The following is a 19,891-nucleotide window of genomic DNA, read 5'->3' on the forward strand; positions in this document are numbered from 1 at the left end:
CTAGCACTCGGAAGTGCTATGTTGCGAAATGGAAGAGGTTCACAATATGGTGTAGACAAGAAAGACTTCACAATAAAATGAAGAGGGACTCCACAGTGCTAAAGTACCTGACGCACTTGCTAGAGAAGAACCTTAGCTCATCCTCCTTGAGGGTTCACTTAGCAGCAATAGTCGCCTACACAAGGGGTGAAACGTGCAGGAGTTTCTTCACATCACAGGTGGTGAAGAGATTCCTAGAAGGGGCGAAAAGGATCGCACCGCCCAAGCGGGTGCCGCCACCTGCATGGAACTTGAACATAGTCCTAACGGAACTCATGAAAGAGCCCTTTGAACCGCTCCACAAGGCGTCCTTAAAGATGCTGACTATGAAAACAGCTTTTCTGGTTGCAATAACGTCCCTACGCAGAGTAAGCGAGCTTCAGGCTCTGACGCTACAAGAACCCTACATACAAATACACAATGACAGGGTTGTGATGAGGACTGACCCAAACTTCATGCCGAAGGTGGTATCTAAATTCCACATGAACCAGTCTATACAGATACCGAGTTTTTTCCAAAAACCAACAACTGCCGCTGAGCGAGCTCTGCACACCCTGGACGCCAGAAGGGCAGTCATGCACTACATCGAAAGGACGAAGGGACACAGGAAAACAAAACAGTTCTTTGTGTCATTTGCCAACAGTTACATGGGAAAAGCAGTAACCAAAAAGACAATTGCACGATGGATCGCACAGACAATCCAACTCTGCCACAAGCGTGCAGGACAAGAGCTAGCAGAGGGGACACGTGCCCACTCCACTAGGAAAAAGGGCGCTACAATAGCCTTCCTGGCTAACACACCCATACAAGACATATGCCTGGCGGCAACATGGGCTTCGGTGCACACGTTCACGAAGCACTACTGTGTGGACATACAGATGAACAAGGAAGCTCAAGTTGGACAGAAGGTGCTACAACACATATTCAATACCCAACGCTCATCTTCCACCCAACCGCCACAGAAATGAGAAACCGCTACGAAATCTATGCACAGCATAGTGAATCCAGAAAGATTCACGCTGCAAAACGAATAGTTTTCTTACCTGTCGGTGTAGTTTTGCAGCTTGAAGATCTTTCTGGATTCACTAGCGAACCCACCCACCTCCGCCAGAAAGATGAGGCTGGAGAGAGAAGAGGTGGTTAACAAAAGAGGTTTTAAAAAAAGTACAAAGCGGTAAAATACCAACTAAATAGAACATTGCCATTACTTCGGAAACGAAAAGAAACACGGAAAAAAAGAACCCGAAGATGGCGCCCAAGAGTGGGAGCTTCCGCAGGAAGCATGCCGACGTCACCGGAAATACACCCATGGGGGTGTGACGCCGACGCCCACCTGGGCTAAGAAAAAAAAAAAACAAAACAAAGAAAAGACTACGAATCCGGACCCAACCACAAGACCGCGGAATAATACACAGCATAGTGAATCCAGAAAGATCTTCAAGCTGCAAAACTACACCGACAGGTAAGAAAACTATTCGTTATCCAGTATCCGGAACGTCCTCCTACTCCACATCAGAGTGTCTTCCTCTCTTCTTGAATTCGAAAGAAACTGAATGCCTGCCTTTTTAATTCACCAATGTACCATAGGCAGGGCTGGGCACACATCTACTCAGCCCCTTGGATATCCTGACGAGTGATGGTGTGCATTACAAATACACATATCCGTATCAGCCATACTATGCCCCCTCAAGAATAACCACCACTGTACAGACCATCCCATACCCACGCCTACAGTAGAACCTCTTCCACGTGTAGAGGCGAATAATAAAACGGACAGGACACTAGAAGTCATTCACAACTTCAAGGCACTGGCTACTGTCTTCCAACCACCCTGTGTTTCAGGCCCTGTATGGGGCACAATATCAGCATTTAAGAAGTGGGGAAAAATCACCTTGGGTAGATGAGGCCTAGATGTCACCCATAACTTTGGCCAAACACTGGAGTCCAACGAGCATCACCATAAGCACCTCCGCCAAAAGTCACATGGCTTTGTTGAAACATAGATTTGCAACATGCCACAGAAGGGAGACATAGAAATGGTCCTGAAACATCAAAAAGTTGGATTCTAGTCCAAGGACCTCAAAAGAGAGAGACCCTTCTAGTTCTCAGACCGCTCAACCCATTTTGAAGGAAGGAATTGTTCAGAATGGTAATGCATATGGTCATGAAGAATGGCATACACTTCCACATACCTGTTGACTGAAAACACTGCAAATTCCTAACATCTGAGGTAGCCTGTCACTATTACCAAGTTTGCACTCTACCTTTTGGCCTTCGCTCAGAATCCAGAAAATGTTCAGAACACATGATCCCATGCCTGCTCATCCTAGATGTATAGGACACCTCACCTATCCATACATAGACTCCTGGTTTGTCAAAAGCTGTCCATACCATCTACAAAATGATCAGTACCAGCCAAATTAGGAAAGAGTTGAAGGTGCTCCTCTTTAAAGATCACTATATCACAATGCTTTAACAGTCCACAAATTAGGTACCTCTCTTGTTACTTGACTTTGTTCTTCTCTTTTACCCTGTGCATCGCTCTGCTGCGTTTTTGCTAGGATCGCGCTACAGAAATACCACATACATCATCTATAAATCTTTAAAATATGACAAAAAGATACCAAACTGAACCAAGTGATCTAAATTATGACTAATTGACTCTCATTTAGCATATTCGCGTTAAATGCATGACAATTCATATTCCACAAATATCAGTAAAGTCACATACAGAACCAATAACTAAAAATGAAAATACAGTAGAGTAATTTGGAATAGATAGAAGAATTTCCTACATGAACAGCCCCATAAAGAAAACGAGCAACAGCCAGACAGATAATGAACATGTTCAGATTAATACAATGGATCTTATAAATCAAATACAACAGCATTCCCCCTCTCTTTACTGGCTCTGTGCTGCTGTCTAGCCATTAAAGGGAGGGTGAGCAACAGGCAGGTAGCAGAGGTGGTAAATTCCTCTGTCGCCTGCTTTTCAAATGCACCTCGCCCCCTCCTGAGCAATTAACCTGCAGGCCGCCTCACACCTTTGTGGGCCCCCTGCAGTCCATTTGAAAGCACAAGTCTGCAGTATTTTTGTGGCTGGCACATATTTTGCCCAATGCAAAAATACTGCAAATTTTTAGGTATGGGTTGCAAATGTGGCTTTTTATTGCCGCAAAATTTGCCACTCAAAGCCACAAAATCCTGTGGGGTTTGTTATATGTGACTCTTTCAGCTGCCATGTATAAGTCCATCCCCATTTCCATTCATGAAGTGTCAGAGTTTCTTGTGTACTCCAACGTCTTGCCACGCTACCGCTAAGCCCAGGGCGCAAAAGAGCATTTGAGGCCTGGCCACATCGACATCACATGGGATGCCCAGAAGGATGAACTTTGGGTCCTCTAATTATTGGATCCAAGTATGACTGTATGATGGGGCAGCCCCGTAGTGTGTGAAAGAAGTCTCCCACTGCGGCCTGGCAGCGCTGGCAGCTCGGGGTTCCAGTACGACCCATTTTATGTAGACTGGCTGTATTGTAGTATAACATGTGAAGGATTATATACTGAATGATGCACTGTCTAGGTGTGATCGCCACCTCTCTAGTGGTGCATCAGGGCCCCCTCCCAAATGTACGTCCTCCATAGTACCCAACTCACCCTGCCATGCTTTCCAAGGTTGTCTGGCATGTTGTTCAATGTTTTTTATGTAAGTGACACTGCTTTAGTTTTGAGCTCTTCTTGTAGTAATCACCTTTAGAGTGGTGCATATTCTGGTACATCTGTCCCCACCAATCCTTCCGCCAGCCATGCATGGTGCAGCTGGGTATATTTGAAGAATTGGGATCTATGAAGCTTGAATTCAGTCCCGAAGGTGGAGAAAGATTTGAATTTGCCCTTGTCAATAACGACCCCAGCATATCCCAAGTTCCAAAGCTCCGTAGCTTAGGCACTTCCTTGAGCCAGTTCCCTTTCCCCAGTCGCGTTGCCCTGGTAGTCTTATGGACCCACCCCAGTATTATAGTTGCTCTTTTCTACCCTTCTAGGGTGACTTGTGTCGCTGGGAGCAACCCATGTGTTCTCTTTCCCCGTATAAAGTGAAAGAATGTGTGCGGTGTCAGTGTCTCCCATTCTAGCGTGTTTGTGGGGTGATCCCATGCTACGTGTATCCAGTTATTGATGGGGGTTAGATGCTCTGCGCAGTAATAGGCCTCAATATCCAGCAATGCCAACCCTATGGCTTATGTTGTAATGTTCCTAGGGTGATCCTTGGGTGCCTCCCTAGCCATAGCTCGGAGTCTGTTTCCATAAATATCGTTTTGGGGAGAGGCTGTTAAGTATTCTTGAGGACATAAAGAAACTGGGGCAGAGCAGTTATTTTAAACATGGCCACCCAGCCCATTATGGTGAGGGGCAAGTCTCTCCATCTGTCTGCATTCTCCTTTAATTTAGTCAACACCCGCTGGATGTTGTGGCTGTGGCAGACCTCGATATGGGGTGTAAGAAATATACCAAGGTATTTAAAGCCCCCGGTAGCCACTTGTAGATCTCCTGGTAGGGGAGGCCACTCCACTATCAGTCTAGGGCTATACGCTATTTATTTGTTCTAGTTCATCTTATAGCCTGAATACCGTGCTTATTTTTATTTTTTTTAAAATCTTTTTATTGAAAATTAAATAAACAAACAAGGCAATAAACACGATACAGTAGGATATCTGTCCGAGTGAGGAGGGGAAAAGCAATACAGTAAGGTATACAAACAATATTAGGGGAGGGAAGCTGGGGAGAGACGAGCTCAAACAAAATATGCATGATATAATACAAGTAATGGCAGGTTAGGGTATCCACAAGAGGAGGAGTGCAAATGTCTCCACGGTAAATGTTCCAATGACCCCAGATCTTACCCCCATTTCCTGGGTCGCCCTCGTGCCACATAGACCGTCTTCTCCCTAAACATGCACAATACCGTGCTTATTTGATAGCTATTTGGAACAGGGTGGGAATTGTGTGTGGTTCCGTTACAAATAGGAGAATGTCGTCTGCACACAGGTTTATCTTCTCTTTCTCATGGTCGTCTGGAGTAGCCCTAAAGCCATTCACCTCTGGGTGCTCTCTGATCAATCATGCACGCTAAGGATTCCACTATCAAGGCGAACAAGAGTGGGGACAGGGTGCCCTCTGAGAGTTTGCGATTCCTCCGTACTGCCGCTTTGGGGTAATTGTATAATAATGCCACCTATTTCCTACAGTTAGGACCGAATCCAAATTTGACCAGAGTGGAGTTACTCCACCCATTCTTGAGCAGATCTGCTTTTCCTTATATCCTCTGATTAATTTTCACTTTAAAAGTATCCACTCTGTTCTGTTGTATTTGCTAATGATACTTTTTGTCAGATTTGAAGCATAACTAAAGATCACAGAACAGCATTTGTTTTCTCTTACTTGTAGGTATACTCCTGTTGGGCGGTCGTTCTTCACTGCCTCAGAAGGATGCGCCAACCCCCTGGGCGGTGGCAGGGAAGTTTGGTTTGGCTTTCATCAGTCAGTTAGACCCTCACTTTGGAAAATGATGCTTAATATAGATGGTAAGTAATATGCTTCTTGTGCGCCATTGAGATAAGAGACCACTTTCAAAAAGTGTTGCAACATTCAGAAAAGCAAGAAATGTTAAAACAAACATCTCATTTGTCTTTATATTTCTACATTTTATTATACCTCTGTGTTAAAAGGTGTGTTTTCTTTTTACAGTCTCAGCAACAGCATTTTATAAAGCACAACCAGTAATAGAATTCATGTGTGAAGTTCTAGACTTCAAAAGTATTGAAGAGCAACAGAAACCTCTGACAGATTCCCAAAGGGTTAAGTTTACCAAAGAAATAAAAGGTACATTCATGCTTCTTACTTTTATGGTTTTAAGTATCTTGATGTTGTCTCTTAGTGAATCCTCTACTTTAGAACTCCGATTGTCAAGCAAGATGCTAATTTTTCCTGTGTTTCTGTTGTGTGCCACACTACAAATTGACTGTAGCTTCGTACCGTTTTTGAGTCTCTTGCTATAATGTGTGTAGTGGAGGGGAAAATGTCTTAAAGGGTGATGCAGATTGTAAGGAAAAGCTGATTTGAGATAACTTATTGGCGTTAAATACTTGCTAAATAGATCTTCCTGCCAGATACTGATTAGATATAAATCCAAATGGATTGACTCAGGCTTTTATCATCAGGTTAATAAAACAAGTGGTATTGTTTTTTTTGCTTGTGTCCTTTTCACATGGTTATTAGTCCAGTTCCTAAGTCTGATGCTAGAATTAATTTTAGCACAAAGTTCTCCTCTATGGCAATGCCAGAAGCCCTCAATGGCAATGCCAAAAGCCTCTAAACCAACCTCAGCTGACCGTGGGATATTCTATCCCCCTTCCACTCCCACACCAATGACGGAAGCAAAGAATCTGGAAGTAAAAATAGGACTCCCAGATTTGGTCAGTAGCCTGACCCTGCTTTAGTCTGCTACAATGTATAAGGACATGTTTTTAATATCTTAACTGCTAAGGCCCGCAGAACAGCAGTCTATGCCTTTATAACAGCTAGGCTGGACTACTCAAATGGCCTCTATCGGAGTACCCGATTATAAGATCAGAAAACGGCAGATAGTCCAAAAAGCAGCTGCTCAGCTTATCTTGGGTGTTTCTAGGAGAGACTCTGTTTCGTCTTGGTTGAGGGAACTGCATTATCTACCCTTCAAGAAGAACATTCTGTTTAAAGCATTTCTTTGTCTATCGTGGCATTTATAACCATGGTCCTATATACTTGAATAAAAGAATCTTCCATTAAAATCCTCCGAGTTCTCTTTACTTTGCCACAGCTTTGTGGGTAAACAGCCCTAGGTTTTGCCTGGTCAGGCCTGGAGGGCGCTATTTTCAGTTTTGGCAGGCATAGCTTGGAACAAACTCCTGATTTCTTTTCGTTCAGTTCAGGATGAGGCCCGTTTTAGGAAAGTATTGAAAACACCTTTATTCTCTCTGTGTTGATTGTGAGCGGTGTACAGACTGAGGTAGAGTAGTGCTGGGGACACTCCGTTGAAGTAGCCGCAGGTTTTACAAATTTGGCTTAATTCGTTTAAAGCTGTGTACCTAGGTATACACTTAGAATTAGTGAATAGAGGGAGTAGCAATACGCTGTTCTCTCATTTAGTGTGGCCCAGGTCTGGTAATCCTTACTATCTAATGTTTCTATCTTGATTTTGACACACAATTGATGCGGAACAAATCAAAACATTCACCCCCAGTCAAGAGATCTGGGTGAAGTCCATCATTCTTTTGCTCACCATGCCACCCCAGTTTAGACCTGGCCATATGCAAATCAGTCTTGACTCTGTGCCTCATGGGAACAGTCCAGCCCGAACTGCCAAGCCAAGTCCTCCCTGGACCGAAAACAAGTATCCTAGAACCGGTTTCGGTGTTTCACCCTTCATCAGATAGGATAGCTTGAATCCAGTGGCATATTGATTTTGGGCACTTTTAGTCTTGTTAGCATGAGTCTAGAATCCTACCTGCCAGATATTTTACCAAAATGTAACTGAAATTGTTAACTTGATATGTATGCAGGAGTTGGAAAAGATGCCAGGCCTGTCTGACCCGTGCATAGGCTTTTTTTTCTCAATTCTACTCCCATCACATAGACCTGGTCTCCATTAAGCATCAAGTCAGGATTGCTTCCAGTTATGTAATCTAATGTGACAGACACAGTGGCGTTGACATCATAAAAACTCAAGGGTGTGGGCATCTGCCCTTCCTCAGTAAATTAGTATATGATATAATACAACTTATGAAACTCATTGAATAATAGCATTAAAAGAAAATGTATAATTGTCATTTTATACAGCATGTGGTTGCCCATTCGCACATTTTAATAACTTTTTTTATTCTCCTCTTTAACTACTAGGTCTAAAAGTAGAGATAACACACTGTGGGCAAATGAAAAGAAAATATAGAGTGTGCAATGTCACGAGACGACCAGCAAGCCACCAAACGTAAGAGACTGTCTCAGTTTTAAAATGTAATGTTTTGGACTTAAATGTCTGCAGCTTATGTGTTCGATATAGTGCTTCTTTCAAAAGTGCCTCTATACTGGTGCTTTCACCTTTTGATATCCAGGTTTCTCCAGCTTTGGGTGATTTTTCATCAATTCACATGCTTTGAATCATTCCCTGCCATCGACCTGGGAAGGGCACAGTAGTTAGGAGTGAAACAGTGACATAGAAATAAACATAAAACAGTTTTGCTTCAGAAGCCCAAACAACTAATTTGAAAAGACACAGAGCCTAATCATTGAGCTGAGACAGCATTGAACTTCACTCTTGCTGGAGGCCACCATAATTCCGACTTTTTACCACATGTTGTGCAGAAGGTTCCTCTCATGGCACTGCTCAGGATACTTTGTCCCATTGGAAATTTGATTTTTAGAATCACATTCATTTGAATTCTGTTTTCAGACTTAGTTTATTAAGAACTATTGTTTTGAAAGCCGTCCCGATACTTTTTTATGAAAGTCCCTCCATCAAGGATGTCATCTAAGAAAAGTTTATTTCAAGCCTGTGCTTCGTGTGGCAAAAGACACCATTTATTGATGGTCCTCATTTCCTGCCTTTGTATGAGGCATATGACCAAGGGATATGAAATGTGCTGCACATTTTTTTTTTACTTAAACGGTCTGCTCCTGGGAGTCCTTCATAATAAAAAGGCAATTGAACAATCATCCTCTGGTAAAAAATAGTCAGCTGAAATCAAAACGATTGCCAAATGGTATTTAGAAGGTAGCCAACATTTTCAAAAGGCAGCGTCCTCCACATGCAGTTGAGGAGAACCACCTAAGAAGGTGAGATGAGAAGATAGACAGCCAGGCAGGCCAAACAAAGTGCCTACTAAGGCTCCTCTAGCATCCAAAATCAAATCAAAACCATTGTCAGTGACACACTCTGTATCTACCATTGCCACATTTTTGTTGACCAATTATACCGGAGCTGCTGTTGCTTTGTCTCAGACACAGACCATGTGAGTGGTGCTTCTTATCATTGGCACTTGGGTAGTTTACAGCTCTACACCGAATAGGCCAGGTACTCTGTACTCTGAAGCTAGCCACAGGTCTCCTAACCTGATTCCACAGGATACTTTGCCAAGCAAAGGATCCCTTTTTCCTCCCAAGACTCTTCCAAGGCATTGAAGGAATATCGCAGGATGAAGGTCCCTTTGAACCCCTTCACCAGCCCACACAAATCCATACAAAGTGCCAGGAGGAGGGTGATGTTATGATAGTCCACACCATGAACCCCAGTACCTTAATCCACATTACAGGGACGAAGAAGACATACATTTGGTCATCCCATTTTTACAGATCTTATGATCATAATTATTTGGAGGCTTCGTGCCAAACCCAACAGATCTTGAGAGTTCTTGTGGGTATTAATGAATTAGACTAGTTGAAGACAGATTAGTTGCTCTTTCCTCTTTCAGCAGAACCTTTAGGGCTTACAGTGCCACTGCCTCAAGTCCCTTTTACTCATTTCTTAAAATCTTCAATTTCTTACACACCAGCCCTCGGATGCTTCACTCAGTGCTGCCTACTCATTTTTCACTGGCACACATATTAGACACTTATTAAACTGAGGACCAGGAGAAGTGAGCACTTTTGAAGCCCCCTTAGGGCTCTTTGCATGAGTGGAATGACTGTTTCTCTTTCAACCGCTGAACATCCACCCCCACATGTGGATTCATTTGTTATGATACTGTTTGACACGCGAGTAAAGTCAACCTTGGGTTTATCAATCATTTGTTTCAAATGATCTGATAATGCAAATATAATGAAAATAATTTGGCTATTAAGCTGCAGCATTATCCAAATGGAAATGTCAGTGTGAAATTATCCTCGATTTGTAAAGGCTTCCAGGATATGTAAGTTCTTGTCTTTTTGTTTTTGCTTCAGATTTCCACTTCAGCAAGAGAGTGGACAGACAGTAGAATGCACTGTAGCTCAGTACTTTAAGGACCGGCACAAGCTTGTCCTGCGTTACCCTCATCTTCCATGTTTACAAGTCGGACAGGAGCAAAAGCATACATACCTTCCTCTTGAGGCAAGTAGTGTTTATCTCAATTTTTTTTATTTCTTTGTGTCACTTCAGTTGGCTTATTATTTATGTGGCTAGACCAGTTTCTGAGAACTCATGCAGTCTTGAAAATGTTTAACTTTTCTTGTGTTGTAATATTTGTGCAGTGCTTCTTCTGTTCTGATGTAGGTGTTGAGTTGCAGCTCTAACTTGATTTTGAGGATTCATTCACAAGCACGGTACTACGTTTTACCTTTGAAATTCTCATCAGTGTTGTATGTGATTTTTTAAAAATATTTTTACAATTTTCACTTGGCTTGTCTTAATTATTGATAAGTCAATCAGTGACCGTTTATGATGGGTGTTTCCAGGGTCTTACCAAATGGATTTGTTGTAATTTAGATTGGGATATGAATTGCCAAGCATTTACTTGGTGAGTGAAGTTTCGTGGTCTAGTCTAGTAGCTATGCTGCTGACTTTAGACCATGGGGTGCTGAGTTTGATTTCAGCCTCTTTTCTCAGACGCCCATCGTGCGAACAAGTCACTTAATCTCTCCCTGAGCATTAATAAAAACATAATATTGGAAATGTAATTGTGAAAAGAAGTTAACCGCCTTGTGGTGTAAATGATCTTGCTCCATCTCCCAACATTACCAAATAATGTACATCGTTCTCTGCTACCTATCTTGTTCGCTTGCTTATCCAGTATTATAGGTATCTTTCATAGATTCACATGCCTGAATCATTCCCCGTCGTCGGGGTGTGAGTCACCGGTACATAAAAAGAGTAATGTCATATAGACATATACATAGTAAAAGGCCAGAGGCCTCACATTAGTAACACATCCATGTCCTTTTGTAAAAAGGACCAAACTTTGGCCAAGAGCCAATCAGATATCACCACCCTCTAGAACCTTCCTGGAAGGAGCTCTAGTCCCTCAGAGTTTCTACCGCACGTTGTATCATTAGCGCGGGGATGCCTCCGGGTCACCAGGCGCTTTATAAATCGCTAAATAAATAATAAATAAATAAATAAATAAATAAGGGAGTCTCCTCTGAGCTCTGCTCAGTTTTTCTGGTATTCTTTACCTTTTTCAATATTTTTCTCTCCGACATTATTCTCTGTGAGGAGTTCTTCAGTTGAACATGGATGACACTCCTAAAAAGGGGCTATTTAGATCCTGTGCCTCTTGTGGGGAAAAGAGGCTTCATGTTAATGACAGGCATGAAGACTGCCTTTACTGTCTCTATCCTGACCACTGTGCAAAGGATTGCAAGGTCTGCCGCACTTTTTTGACAAAAACTCTGAAGAACAGAGAGGGACGCCTGCTGCTCTGGCTCCAGAGACTTAAAGACAAGGACCGGGTTGTCTCTTCAGGGGAGAGTGAGTGTTCCATCAAAAGTACTCATTCCTCTCCCAAAAGGCCTAGAACGTCATCCCCAGGACCGTCTTTGGAGCCACCTCAAAGCAAGACGCCCAAGTCTTCAGAGGTTCGTTCAAAGGCCATGGCTGAGAAGGTTTCTCTTCAGGATACTACCTTCAAAAAGCCTATCAGGACATCTTCAGTGGTGACTGTAACAACGTCGACGACCACAATCTCCACATCGATGGCATCGTCATTCTCCACATCGATGGCATCGTCATTCTCCTCAACGTCGACGACTACTTCAGCCTCGTCGTCGACGGGTAGGTCCATTCCATCTGTAATAATAATAAAAAAATCGACGACGAAGCCCCCGTCGACCAGCGCTTCCTCGTCGACCAAACAAAAATCATCGTCGATGACTAAAGCCCCATCGACGTCTATGAAAACTTCATCATCGACGAAATCCTCGTCGACGTCCGTGAAGCCTCCGTCGACAGTTCCATCGTCGACCAAGCCGCCGACGAGACCATCGACACCAGCGTTGACGAGAGCGAAGCAGTCGACGGGACCATCGACGACGTCTCCAGCGTCGATGCTGCCGTCGACGAACAAAACACCGTCGACGACGCTGCCGTCGATAGTTCCATCGTCAACGAGGACGCCACCGTCGACGTTCCCCCGTCGACGACCACACCGTCGACTGGCTCGCCGACGACCGGATCACCTTCATTGAAGTACTCGTACACACACTTCAAGATAACTAAGCGTACTTTGACGCCAGAATTGACGTCACCAAGTAGAGTCCAGCCACTGCCGCCGGCTCATTTGTTGGACACGGAGGATTCTGAGGATGGCTCACTGTTTCAGACTGCTACCAACCCATCAGAACTTAACATTCAAATCCATGAAAGTTCTGAGTGTGAAGACCTGGATCAGGAAGGAATGGCTTTTCAGGAGGAAATCACTCTAGTCCTCCTCCTTTACTACCTATGGTGTGTCTTCCAGCATCCATAGTGACGGATTTACAATTTCTCATTGCGGATTATAAGCAGCGTTTTCCTTCCAATCCGCCTCCTCCAGTAGGGCCGCATCCGCCACTTGTGGCACCTACCCCTTCACCTCGCCCTAGGCCGCCTCCGCTGGTCATTCAACCGGACACTGCTTATTTGCCTCCTTTACCGTCTTTTGATGAAGAAGAGGAAGGAGGAGCACAAGAGGGCGAACAGCAAGATGACGGAGAACTGCAGGAAGAGGAATGGAATGTATAAGTTTTGCAGCGTGAATCTTTCTGGATTCACTATGCTGTGCATTATTCCGCGGTCTTTTGGTTTGGTCCGTATTCGTAGTCTTTTTTTTTTTTTTTTCTTTTTTTTTCTCTTAGCCCAGGTGGGCGTCGGCGTCACACCCCCTTGGGTGTATTTTCGGTGACGTCGGCATGCTTCCTGCGGAAGCTCCCACTCTTGGGCGCCATCTTCAGATTCTTTTTTTCCGCTGTCGGGTCTGGACCGTTCCCGTTTGGGCTCCAGACATTTTTGGAGAAAGAAGAAAGAAAATACAGAAAATACGAGGAAAAGTCATCTGAAGACTCCAGGGGACTTCATCGACGAAAAACCAGCAAGGATAAGGCGTTTTCCATCGAGATCTTCGACGACCGTCGACGAACATGCGACCAGAGAGGCCCTGGACGCTCGATGATGGACAACACGCCGTTCAAGTTCTGCCGTAACTGCCCCCACAAGTACGCTCAGAAGGACCAGCACCCGGTATGCAACCTTTGCCTACCGGTGGACCACGAAAGCGGAGACTGCAACGCCTGTTCCGCCTTCACCCCGAAGACCCTTCGTGTGAGAGAGAGGCAGAGGGTAGCACACGCCGCCCTGCAGGGGAAGGCCCCGACTCCGTCACTCTACGAGCTGGGGATGTCCTCCGAGGAAGAAGACAACGCTGCCGCCGAAGACGACAGCTACACGGTTGTAGAGACCGATTACACGAAGACTTCTGACAAGGTAGGAGACTCTTCGGCCCCCAAGAACCCGAGAGACTCTGAGTCTAGAAAAATCGAGGGCAAGACCCCGAAAGCGCCGACGCCAAAAAAGGCGGCGTCCGCGACTACTCCCAGGCCCAGCGGATCCTCCGAGAAGGAGTCCCCGGCGCCGAGAGCTGCTGATCAGCAGAAAACGTCGAAAATCGTCCCCGAAAAGGATCGATCGACGCAGAGGGAGAAAGACCCAAAACTGACGACGACGACCAGAGACCCAAAATCCGGTTCGACGTCGAAAACTTCGACTCCAAGAGGCACGGCGACGAGCCATCCGCCGAAGAGAGCGGCCGACCCATCCGACGCGGAACACGCGGCCGAGATGGAGAAGAAAAGAAGGCGCCTCGAGGCAGAAATGGAGAACATCATGCAGCGGAAGAAAGATTTCGACGCAAAGATGAAAGCCTTCACAATCCCTCACAAGACCAAGCCACCGGTGGTGGAGGCGGTCGAGGAGGAAGAGGAGATCGCCGAAGTCACCGAGGAACAAGACCAGGACGTCGAGGTGATCGACGACCAGGAGGAGTACGAGAATCCCTACGATAGTTACAACTATGGGGAGGAAGAGGATGGCAGGACAGACACAGAGTCGGCACCCTCGGACCTTCAGGAGGTAGATTACATCGATGTCGACACCGACAGCCCGGAGGAGGTGGTCGACACTTACCCCTCGAGGCCCTCGCTGCCGGACGACATCGGGGCCTACAACTCGGTGATACAATCTGCCGCAGCAGCTTTCAAGCTCAAGCTCGACGAAGAGAAGCAGAAAGCAGACTTTCTTCTAGAAACATTGCTCCCAACACAAACGAGGAGCCAATTCCTTCCAATGCTCGAAAGCGTCTTGGCTCAGGGGAAGGAAGCATTCAGGGAGCCCGCAACATGCAAAGCAGTAACTCCCAGAACTGAGAAAAAGTACAAACATGCCGCAAAGGACCCGGCCTACATTCAGGGCACGGTCTCCGCAGACTCCATTATCACGGCCACAGCAAGGAGGAGGGCTAACGTACCCACTACCTCGGGCCCGCCACCGGATAAGGAGAGCAAAAGGATGGATCTGGTGGGCAGAAGGATCGAACGGAATGCCGCGACCCACTGGCGTATGGCTAATTCCAACGCCCTGATAAACAGGCACATGTACCAGATCATGGAGGGGCTGGGGCAGTTGGTGGAGGACCTGCCCCAGGATGCCATGCAGAAGGCCGAAAAGCTGGTTGAAGAGGGAAAGAACGCAGCTAATTCTTGCCTTAAGACGGCCCTGGATGGGGCAGACACAGCCAGCAGGCTCATGATGATGGGTGTCACGGAAAGGAGGCACGCCTGGCTCAGGATTTCAGGTTTCAAACCGGAGGTGCAACACAGCTTCCTTAACACACCGTTCAACGGCAGCACGCTTTTCGGGACAACAGTTGATGAAACGCTCAGCCAACTGAAAAAAGATAACGAAACAGCAAGATCCATGGGAGCATTGCAGTTCAGAGGGAACAAGAGGGGCACTTCGTCACGGAGGCCCGGCGGGAGAGGCGGAAACCAGCCAGGTACATCACACCAGGCTTTCCAGCAAACGCACCAGTCAGACCCGCAAGCTCAGCATGGTCAGCAGAAGCAGTCCTGGCAGTACCAACAAAGAGGCCAGTCCTTTCGAGGGAGAAATGGACGGGGACAAAATAGGAGAGGAGGGCAGCAGCCCACCTCTAAGTGACTTCAAAAAACTCCGTGTGCCCGCCCACAAAAAAGGTCCCAGGGGCAGCACGTACAGATGGGTCAAGACAAACTAGACACCTACGACCACATGACACCAGTGGGAGGAAGATTAAGATTTTACCTCCGAGAGTGGAGAGAAATCACATCAGACAAATGGATCCTCAACATTATCCAATTCGGATACTGCATAGAATTGGAGGGGAGACCAACAAGCAGAAAACCAAAAAGAAAGCCACTAGCAGGCAAGCAGCTGCAGTGTCTTCAGGAGGAGGCGAAGGAACTCCTGCGGAAACAGGCCATAGAACGGGTACCCTTCAAGGAAAGAAACACAGGAATATACTCAACGTACTTCCTGGTACCAAAGGTAGACGAGACAATGAGGCCCATTCTAGACTTACGGTTCCTGAACAAATTCATAAGCACGCAAAAATTCAAAATGACCTCCCTGCAAGAGGTGCTCCCACAGTTGCAGACCGGGGACTTCATGGTCACAATAAACCTCAAAGACGCCTACCTGCACATCCCAATGAACAGAAAGCACAAACACATGCTCAGGTTCACCATTGGAGAAAGTCACTACCAGTTCACGACACTGGCCTTCGGACTAAAATCAGCACCAAGAGTTTGCACAAAGTGCCTTGCAGCAGTCGCAGCGCACCTACGAAGGCAAGGTATACACGTGTACCCTTATCTGGACGACTGGCTGGTGAAAGCAAACTAATACCAGAAATGCAAGCAGCACGCACATACAGTGACGAGCACGCTCATAAACCTGGGGTTCTCCATCCATTGGAAAAAATCATCAATGGAGCCGGAACAGGTAAAAATCTTCCTGGGAGCACAGATCAACACCTTACAGGGCAAGGTGTTCCCCAGCGAGAAGAGGGCGAGGGCGCTGGTGAAGGAAACTCGCCTCTACCGGAAGGGACAAGCTCGGACAGTGAGGACTGCGAGCAAGATCATGGGCATGATGGCATCATGCATCCACCTGGTACCAAATGTACGACTCCACATGAGACCCATTCAAGAATGGTTGCAAGAGCAATGGTCACAAGCCACAGGCGGTTGGGAGGATCTAGTGGTTGTAACACACGCAGTGAAGAAGGAGATGGCATGGTGGACCATGGAGAACATAACAAGGGGAAAGCCTCTAACGCCCCCAACGCCAACAGTGACCATCACCACAGACGCATCCCTGAAGGGATGGGGCGCTCACATGGAGGAGCTCAAGGTGAGGGGACTGTGGACGACAACAGATGCGGCAAAGCACATCAATTACCTAGAACTGAAGACGATCTTCTTTGCACTGAAAGCCTTTCAAACAAGACTACAAACACAAGGTATTGATACAAACAGACAACACCACTGCGATGTTCTACATCAACAAGCAGGGGGGCACACAGTCAGCACCGCTTTCAACGCTGGCGCAGGAGATATGGAGATGGGCCATCCCTCTCAAGATAGACCTGCTAGCCATACACCTACCAGGGAAGGACAACATACAAGCCGATTGGCTCAGCAGGCAGACATCGGCATCCCACGAGTGGGAGCTCAATGCTCAGGAGACAAGGTGCCTGTTCGACAGGTGGGGGACACCATCGGTGGACCTGTTTGCCACACGCCAAAATGCAAAATGCCAAAACTTCGCATCAAGGCAGCCCCAGGAGGGGTCACTGGGGAATGCCCTATGGATAGATTGGTCAAGGACATTTGCTTACGCCTTTCCCCCGATACCACTGATGCACAGAGTGCTGAGCAAGTGCAGAGCGAGCAACATGACACTGATACTGGTCGCACCACAGTGGGCGAGGCAGACATGGTACTCACAGATCATGGAGATGACACAGTGTGCACCCCACAGATTCAGCAGGAGGAAAGACCTACTCTCCATGCAGAACGGAGAGGTGCTACATCCAGAGCCAGAGAGCATGAGCCTAGTGGCGTGGCTCCTGAGGACATAGAGTTCGCACATTTGAGACTACCAGAAAGCACCCTGAGAGTACTTAGGGAGGCACGAAGGCCCAGCACTCGAAAGTGCTACGTTGCGAAATGGAAAAGATTCACAATATGGTGCAGACAGGAAAGACTACACAATCGAATGAAGAGGGACTCCACAGTGCTAAGGTACCTGGCGCACTTGCTGGAGAAGAGCCTTAGCTCATCCTCTTTAAGAGTCCACTTGGCAGCGATAGTCGCCTACACAAGGGGAGAAACTTGCAGGAGTTTCTTCACATCACAAGTGGTGAAGAGATTCCTAGAAGGAGCGAAAAGGATCGCACCACCCAAGCGGGTGCCGCCACCTGCATGGAACTTGAACACAGTCCTAACGGAACTCATGAAAGAGCCCTTTGAACCACTTCACAAGGCCTCCCTAAAGATGCTAACTATGAAAACAGCCTTCCTGGTTGCAATAACGTCCTTACGCAGAGTAAGCGAGCTTCAAGCGCTGACGCTACAAGAACCATACATACAAATACACAACAATAGAGTTGTGATGAGGACTGACCCACACTTCATGCCGAAGGTGGTATCCAAATTTCACATGAACCAGTCTATACAGATACCGAGTTTTTTCCAAAAACCTACAACCAGCGCAGAGCGAGCTCTGCACACCCTGGACGCCAGAAGGGCAGTCATGCACTACATTGAAAGGACAAAGGGACACAGGAAAACAAAACAGTTTTTTGTGTCATTCGCAAACAGCTTCATGGGCAAAGCAGTAACCAAAAAGACCATTGCACGGTGGATCGCACAGACAATTCAACTCTGCCACAAACGTGCAGGACAGGAACTGGCTGAGGGGACACGTGCCCACTCCACCAGGAAGAAGGGCGCTACAATAGCCTTCCTGGCTAACACACCCATAGAGGACATATGCCTGGCGGCAACATGGGCTTCAGTGCACACGTTCACGAAGCACTACTGTGTGGACATACAAATGAACAAGGAAGCTCAAGTGGGACAGAAGGTGCTACAGCACATATTCAACACCCAACGCTCATCTTCCACCCAGCCGCCACAGAGATGAGAAACCGCTACAAAATCTATGCACAGCATAGTGAATCCAGAAAGATTCACGCTGCAAAACGAATAGTTTTCTTACCTGTCGGTGTAGTTTTGCAGCTTGAAGATCTTTCTGGATTCACTAGCGAACCCACCCACCTCCGCCAGAAAGATGAGGCTGGAGAGAGAAGAGGTGGTTAACTAAAGAATGGACTTTGAAAGTACAAAGCGGTAAATACAAACTAAATAGAACATTGCCATTACTTCGGAAACGAAAGAAACACGGAAAAAAAGAACCCGAAGATGGCGCCCAAGAGTGGGAGCTTCCGCAGGAAGCATGCCGACGTCACCGGAAATACACCCAAGGGGGTGTGACGCCGACGCCCACCTGGGCTAAGAGAAAGAAAAAAAGAAAAGACTACGAATCCGGACCCAACCACAAGACCGCGGAATAATGCACAGCATAGTGAATCCAGAAAGATCTTCAAGCTGCAAAACTACACCGACAGGTAAGAAAACTATTCGTTATTCCAGATCCGGCTTCCCCTGATCAAGCACAGGCAGACTCGCCTCCGGAAGACATTGGAGGGTTCCATAACATCTTGGAAAGGACGGCTTCAAGATTCAAAATCCAAATGACCACGCAACCTCAGGATTGCTTCCTGTATGACTTTAAAGAGCCATTTCAAAAGGTGTGAGATCCATTCCCATTATTGAATATATTTGGGATCAGGGGGTGAAAATAATGAAGAATCCTTCATCTTTGCCTCCAGTCCTACCCAGGCTCATCAAAAAGCATAAGGCTCCTGACACAGCTCCTCCATGCCTTACAAGTCACACAAAACCAGACTCTGTCATTACCCAGGCTGCGCAGCGTAAATCTAATAATCCATTGGCGGCGTTGACTGCGCCACCAGATAAGGAGGGTCGTAAACTGGATAATATTGGCAAGAGGTTTTCATCCATGTCGGCCCTCACTGTACGAGCGGCTAACTCCTTAGCCCTGTTAGAGCGCTATAACCGCCAAATGTGGGCGGATATTGCTCCATATTTGGGTTCTATCCCAGAAGACCAAAAAGAGGAAGCAAAAAAGATTCTCCTAGAGGGCGAACGTTCAGCTTCGGAAATGATCGACGTGGCAATGGATATCGCCTCCACAGGATTCAGACAATTGGCAGGGGCTGCGGTCCTAAGGCGCCAAGGATGGCTTAAGGCCACATCTTTCCGACCGGAAGTGCAGCCCTAGATATTGAACATGCCGTTCGATGGCCACCTACTGTTTGGGAAAGACCTAGATGAGATGCTGCAAGATATCAAAAAAGATACTGATACCGCGAAAGCCCTAAGTACTCTCCAGTTCAGAAATACTTCCTTTCGGGGCTCCAGAGGAAGAGGACAACCTTCACGAGGTAGCTATCAGGGGTACAAATCATCGTACAGCTCAAACCAGCAGTACAAACCCCAGTACCAACAAAGGCAGCAGCAACAAAATCAGTCATCATACAACAAATCTTCCTTTCGTGGACGAGGAGGGAAGAAAGACACAGCCAGAAGGCAATGACCTCTTTCTACCGCAGGCCTCCATTTCTTCTCCACCATACGCAGTTGGAGGAAAAATCTCATCTTTCCCCACAATTGGCAGCAAATTACAA

General features: G+C 46.5%; 1 protein-coding gene across 4 annotated transcripts in view; it reads left to right on the top strand.

Moving 5' to 3' along the window:
* The window catches only part of AGO2 (argonaute RISC catalytic component 2), a 472,903-nt gene that overhangs the window by 136,750 nt on the left and 316,262 nt on the right, over positions 1–19,891 (top strand). For all 4 annotated transcript variants that reach the window (XM_078686698.1, XM_078686701.1, XM_078686697.1 and 1 more), the window contains exons 5-8: positions 5,484–5,620; positions 5,784–5,918; positions 7,974–8,061; positions 10,011–10,158. In XM_078686698.1, coding sequence (XP_078542824.1) covers positions 5,484–5,620; positions 5,784–5,918; positions 7,974–8,061; positions 10,011–10,158 — 508 coding nt within the window. The remainder of the gene's footprint in view (positions 1–5,483; positions 5,621–5,783; positions 5,919–7,973; positions 8,062–10,010; positions 10,159–19,891) is intronic.

The sequence above is a fragment of the Lissotriton helveticus genome, chromosome 4_1 (assembly GCF_964261635.1).
Source record: "Lissotriton helveticus chromosome 4_1, aLisHel1.1, whole genome shotgun sequence".
Lineage (NCBI taxonomy): Eukaryota > Metazoa > Chordata > Amphibia > Caudata > Salamandridae > Lissotriton > Lissotriton helveticus.